This window comes from Cebus imitator, unplaced genomic scaffold (genome assembly GCF_001604975.1).
Source record: "Cebus imitator isolate Cc_AM_T3 unplaced genomic scaffold, Cebus_imitator-1.0 Scaffold810, whole genome shotgun sequence".
NCBI classification, from domain to species: domain Eukaryota; kingdom Metazoa; phylum Chordata; class Mammalia; order Primates; family Cebidae; genus Cebus; species Cebus imitator.
The window spans coordinates 222,228-228,227 of record NW_016108125.1 but is presented as its reverse complement, the minus strand read 5'-3'; the positions used below and the strand labels follow the sequence as shown (position 1 = coordinate 228,227).

At 34.3% G+C, this 6,000-nt stretch overlaps 1 protein-coding gene across 3 annotated transcripts in view; it reads left to right on the top strand.

Moving 5' to 3' along the window:
- Positions 1-4,846, top strand: part of UBE2W (ubiquitin conjugating enzyme E2 W) — an 84,544-nt gene extending 79,698 nt beyond the window's left edge. For all 3 annotated transcript variants that reach the window (XM_017520171.2, XM_017520170.2, XM_037735437.1), the window contains one exon: positions 1,305-4,846. In XM_017520171.2, the coding sequence (XP_017375660.1) occupies positions 1,305-1,318 (14 nt within the window). In that variant the 3' untranslated portion in view covers positions 1,319-4,846. The remainder of the gene's footprint in view (positions 1-1,304) is intronic.
- The last annotated feature ends 1,154 nt before the right edge of the window (positions 4,847-6,000 follow it).

Sequence of the window (6,000 nt, the reverse complement as noted above, 5' to 3'; positions counted from 1 at the left end):
GTGGGGATGGCGTTTCACTCTTGTTGCCCAGGCTGGAGTGCAATGGCGTGATCTTGGCTCATTGCAACCTCTGCCTCCCAGGTTCAAGCGATTCTCCTGCCTCAGCCTCTGGAACTGTAGGTGTGGTCACCACACCCGGCTAAGTTTTTGTATTTTTAGTAGAGACAAGTTAGCTGTGTTAGCCAGGATGGTCTTGACTTCCTGACCTCGTGATCCGCCCGCCTCCCAAAGTGCTGGGACTACAGGTGCGAGCTACCGCGCCCGGCTTAGTTTACGTTGCTTTCTTCTGAAGAATAACTCATCCTGAGAATAGATCCTTCAGATATGTTTTATGAAATAAATTTTGTAAAATAAATAATCCTAAAGTTGTCTATGTTACATAAGTATGTGCTGAGGCTATCAGAAGTTACTGTTAAATAATTTTATGAGTTTTTTAAATGACCCTGTTTGCATATGTATCTCTACTTGCTGAAAGCTTATTTTCTTTCTCTCTCTCTCTTTTTTTTTTTTTTTGGCAGCGGGGATCAGAGTCTCCCTCTGTCTCCCAGGCTGGAGTGCAGTGGTGTGATCTTGGGTCACTGTAACCTCTGCCTCCTGAGTTCAAGCTATTCCCTTGCCTCAGCTTTCTGAGTAGCTGGGACTACCAGTTCGTGCCACCATGCCTGGCTAATTTTTGTATTTTTAGCAGAGCGAGGGTTTTACCATGTTGGCCAGGCTGGTCTCAAAATCCTGACCTCAAGTAATCCCGCTACCTCCGCCTCCCAAAGTGCTGAGATTACAGAGGTGAGCCACCATGCCCAGCCTGAAAGCTTATTTTCTAAAGGGAAATTTATCTCAACAATTTATTGATTTGGAGATTGTATTTCATTGAAGAATGGTTACTTCATGTCTAAAGACATATCATGTATTATTATTCTGTGTTCAGTAGCATGGCACTGTTGGTTAGGAGCTTACTTCCTGTCTCATTACAGTGTTAACTTGTTGCTCATAAAACAATTCTCTTAAGATTCATACATCCTGAATATGTGCTAACATATATCAGTTTATAATTTTAAATAGAATGTATTAATAAGATATCTTTTTAAGGTTTGTGTGAACTACTATTTCCCTGAAAGAACTAATTTATTTGTCACTGTATAATTGAAAGCATATTGCACTTTGTATTCACGGGTTTGGGGGAGGCAAATCAGACATTTAAACTATGTACTTCTTGCTAATTGAAATTATTTCTACATTAAACAAACTTGTAGAATGTACTTAAACATACTTGACTTTTTAATTATCTTTTTCTCCTTTTCTTAAAGATGATACTTGTTGATGCCACTGTTATCATCCTCCTAGCAGAAGATAGTCCTACTGAGAAAATGAGCACTTTGATCATTCAGTCTTTGAACTTTAACCTTTGACTGGAAGTGACCTATAGGCAATGAAGACTTCTTCCTTTTACTGCATTTTTACACGTGTGCATTCTGGGCGCATGTTGATCGCTGGTTCAGTCCAGGCAACTGACATGCTTTTATTAGTCATACAGTATTAATGCAGGTGTCAGGAAACGTCAAATATAATTCCATTTTTTATTTTTATTTTTTTAAGCTTTTGGAAAAGCTCCAGGTCCTCATGTATTGTGCAATAACAATGACTTCCTTGGTGGTTTTGGTACGTTCATTGCCGGCAATGGACGTTGTAACAGGAAAAGTTTTCATTAACTCCTGCCACTCAATGATTAATGCATGATAGGGCCTATGAAATGAACTTATCGGTTATAGTGGGAATATAAATAAAGTGAGGGATCCAACATTACTTTAATAGTCACCCCAACTGTTTATATTTGGATTCTATGCACTGTGATCCTAAGATTAACAGCATGAATTAACATGCATCTTTAAAGGACTGTAATGAAAGATCATTGCGTATTTATTTGTTTATATCTGCTGTCAAGTTGTTTTGACATGGAAGATTTTCAAGTAACATTGGCAGAGAGGTACAGTATGTTATCCCTATGGTGAAAATAAATTCATTTGTTGTATATAGTTCCTCAATCTCTGAAGTAAAGGTATGAGTAATATAGGGTATGAATGGTTTAATCAAGGCTTTATTTTGGAAGTAAGAAAAATGGCAGTGATGATTGAATTGCTGCAGTCCATTATTTGGGCTTATTTGTACATTAAAGATTTTTTTCCAAGTAGATTATACTCTGTTAACTTCCTGCTAGCCATCAGCATGAGCCCTACTGCCTAAACACTATTTCATTTATTTACGTTTGGAAAACCCATAAACATTTTTGTTTGCTTGTTTCTTTTGTTATAAGTCAAGTTTGAATGTTACAGTACTTTTATTGAAAAACTTTTGTTAAGTTTTTTCTTGTAAATTTTCTTTACTTGTAAGTATCATCTTGTCCTTTAATCCTGTACCCTAAAATAAGAAATACATTTTTGACAGAGGCTTAATGTTTTAACTAAAGAGTGTGGACATTTTTATTTTAAAATTTAGGCAAAAATCGCTATCAGATGGTATATTTGCTTATTTGTCTCACAGCCATATAGTTTTTCCTGGAGGGTTTTGTTTTGTTGTTGTTGAAAAGACTTTGCTTACAGCAAGATAAAATTTTCTATAGAAAAAAAAAAAAAATTGTTGAAAGGTCCAATTCTCAGTACCATGTGAGTTAATGATACTACAACTAAGTTCTTTTTAAAAATAGTGATTAATGTATTTTATAAATTACCTTTTCACATATGCAAAATCTGTTTTTACTGCAACGTTATTTTTACTAATGCCTTACTGTTGCACTCTTTTTGAAATATCCTGCAGTGAATATATGAATCAATTTGGGCTTAAAACTAAAAGCCAGTTGGCTGAAAGGTTTGAAATATGTACCCCAGTAAAACCATTCAATCAATAATTGGTAAATAATATTTTAAAATTGTTTTTAATCTGTATAGATGACATTTTGTAGCTTTGTACATGTTGTTAATTAAGGGCATATAATTTTACACTCTAAAAGTATAATTACTGAACTCAGGGGTGTGGGTAGACTTCAAAAATATGTCTGCTATACAAATAACTTGAAAAAAAAATTAAAGCCGTGGCCAGCCACCAAATTGTGGACACTGTTTATATACTGCTAGTTAACAATGACCACTTTTAAAAAATTACAAACAGTTTTGTTCTATGTTGACTAGATATATATATAAATTCTCACAGTGATCTCTGTCAGTTTTATTGGTTGGCCTGTTTAACCAAGATAGAAAGTTTTTGAATTCCTCATAGTTTTAAACTGCTTTTAATATGAAAATTGCAGTGGTAAATTATGTATTTTCATATTTTACATTACTGCTCTACACTACTGTTTGACTTGATCTTTTTCTGGGGGTGAGGGAGAAATCTGTCTCCATATTGCCGGTCCTCTTAACTAAAATGCTTTTATAAAGAAATGACTGGTGACATTTATTCACCAAAGGAATTAATATACTGGGTCAAACATTAACAATGCTATACTACAGAGTAATAGGTCATATATAGCCTCAATTGAGTTTTTTATAACAATATTTTAACATACCTCTCTCTCTACATATAAATACCATAAAGTAAAGTAAAATGAAACAGAGGAAAGTAGGAAAGTAGAGGAAAATGAGATAATTTCAGTCATCTTACGGTTTAAAGAGAAGAAAATAAGATGAAATATTCTAAAATATAGGAGCACAAACATTCAAAATTTATAGTGAGATTAACAACACTCTCTTGAATTTAGGAATCATTGAAAACTCCTTGCACTTAGATTTAATTTATATGTAAGTTACATTATGAAAAGTCATAAGGCGTTTATCTGAGTCATTGCTCTACAGAGGGCAATAAATGAACGGCTTGTAATAATAAAAAGAATATTTCTCTGTAATGTATTGTTGAAAGACAACCAGAATATCAAGAAAGTGTATATAGGAAAATGCTCCTTGCCTCCTCCCTGATTCCCTTGGCGGGCACTACTTGCTACATAGGCCTACAGAATTAGACTTTGATACTTAGAAGATAATATACACTCTTCTTTTTTATTTATTTATTTATTTATTTTCAGTCCATTCTTCTGGTTTGCCAAATTCTATTAAGATGGTGATAACATTCACTTCCTTATTTATGCATGCTTAGATCATGAACATGGTGCCCTTCCTTTTTTTTTTTTTTTCTTTTTTTTTCTTTTTTTGGTCAAGTAGGGATTAATGCCATAGGTTTTAAACAGAAGGATTGTTTTCAGTTTTTAAGATAATTTTTTTAAAAATACATTTTATGGTTGCTCTCTTAAGGAATTAATACTCACTTTTGAAGGACTTACTTGTGATATGTAATTTATCATTTTAGCCAGCAGGGAAATAAAGCATTTTTAATCCCCAGAAGAAAATGCTGGAAATAGCTTTTATGTAGTCAACAGTTCACCTGGAGAAAGATCTGAATCCTGTTGTTTTGACTAGAAATATCAATATTTGGTATAAAGTAACTAGAATAGTTTATTACCTTTTCCCTTATGAAATTTTAAATGTATGCAAATATATATTTTCATTAGATTCCTATGGTGGATAATCCTTTCTTCAGATTCTAAAACAGGTGTCTAGTAACTGCTTAATTGTTTCCAAATTGCATCAAAGATGAATTGGTAAATAATGGAAATGAGTAGTGATATGAAAATGGTTATGTAACTACATACTGTTTCTAGTAATCAGGTCGTATTTTTTAAAAGCCTATTGTTTTTGAGAATTGAGATATTTAAAACTTGTTATAACTTCTTCCTAAAAATAGAAGAGAAGAGGAGGTACTGTGTGTTCAAAAATTTTTTTAAATAAAGAATTCAGTGTCACTAGTTCTAAGCCTTTATGGTTGCTGCTGCTTATATTTCTTGATCTCACTTTCATTAATTTTTATGTACATATCTTAGCTGAATGCTTAAAATGTCCAATTAACGTGTAACTGTTTATGTAAAGAACTGAAGCTTAACCAATATTCCTCTTTTCTGAGGATTCATTATCAGAATTGGCGACTATACTGTTCTGTGTTATAGTAATGCCCTTACTGCCTGTGCATGATTGAGGTCTGTGAAGAAGGTGTCTTTTAATCTGCACCAACTGGCCACAGTCCTCTTCGTAGTCCTTTTTAAATTTTTTAAAATCCCTTCTTTATTTTTCTTCCTATTTTTCTGTCTCTTCCCACAGAGGTCCAATGTATTAGTCTTCAGCAGTTTCCTTTTCTCACTTCTAATTTTTTTTGTGTGTGTGTTTGGTTAGGGAATCTAGAGAAAGATGATATTAAAATTATGCCATAAATTTTTGAAAAATTTAAAAAGGCTCTCTTTCCAGGGGGTGTGGTGGCTCACGCCTGTAATCCCAGCACTTTTGGAAGGCCGAGGTGGGCAGAACACCTGATGTTGGGAGTTCGAGACCAACCTGACCAACTTGGTGAAACCCCGTCTCTACTAAAAATACAAAATTAGCTGGGCATGGTGGTGCATGCCTGTAATCCCAGCTACTCGGGAGGCTGAGCAGGAGAATCGCTTGAACCCAGGAGGTGGAGGTTACGGTGAGCTGAGATCCCGCCACTGCACTCCAGCCTGGGCAACAAGATTGAAACTCTGTCTCAGAAAAAAAAAAAAAGAAAAAGAAAAAGGCTCTTATTTGTACAAATAAAACACATGGAATTTCTGATACTGATTTCAGTTCATCAGTAGATGGATGGCTAAATTTGTTGAATAATTACTTGGTAAATGAGCTGTTAGCTGCAATTAGTTCTTCATTACTAATATTAAGGAAATTTTTATTATTTTTGGATGAAGACTCCCAAAGCCTAATTATTGCCCTTGCAAATTATTTTTCCATTTAAATTTCTAAGTCATTTTGAGATGTGGAATTATTACTATTTTTTATGTTTTTTGAGATGGAGTCTTGCTCTGTCGCCCAGGCTGGAGTGCAGTGGCATGATCTTGGCTCATTTTAACCTCCACCTCCTGGGTCTAAGTGATTC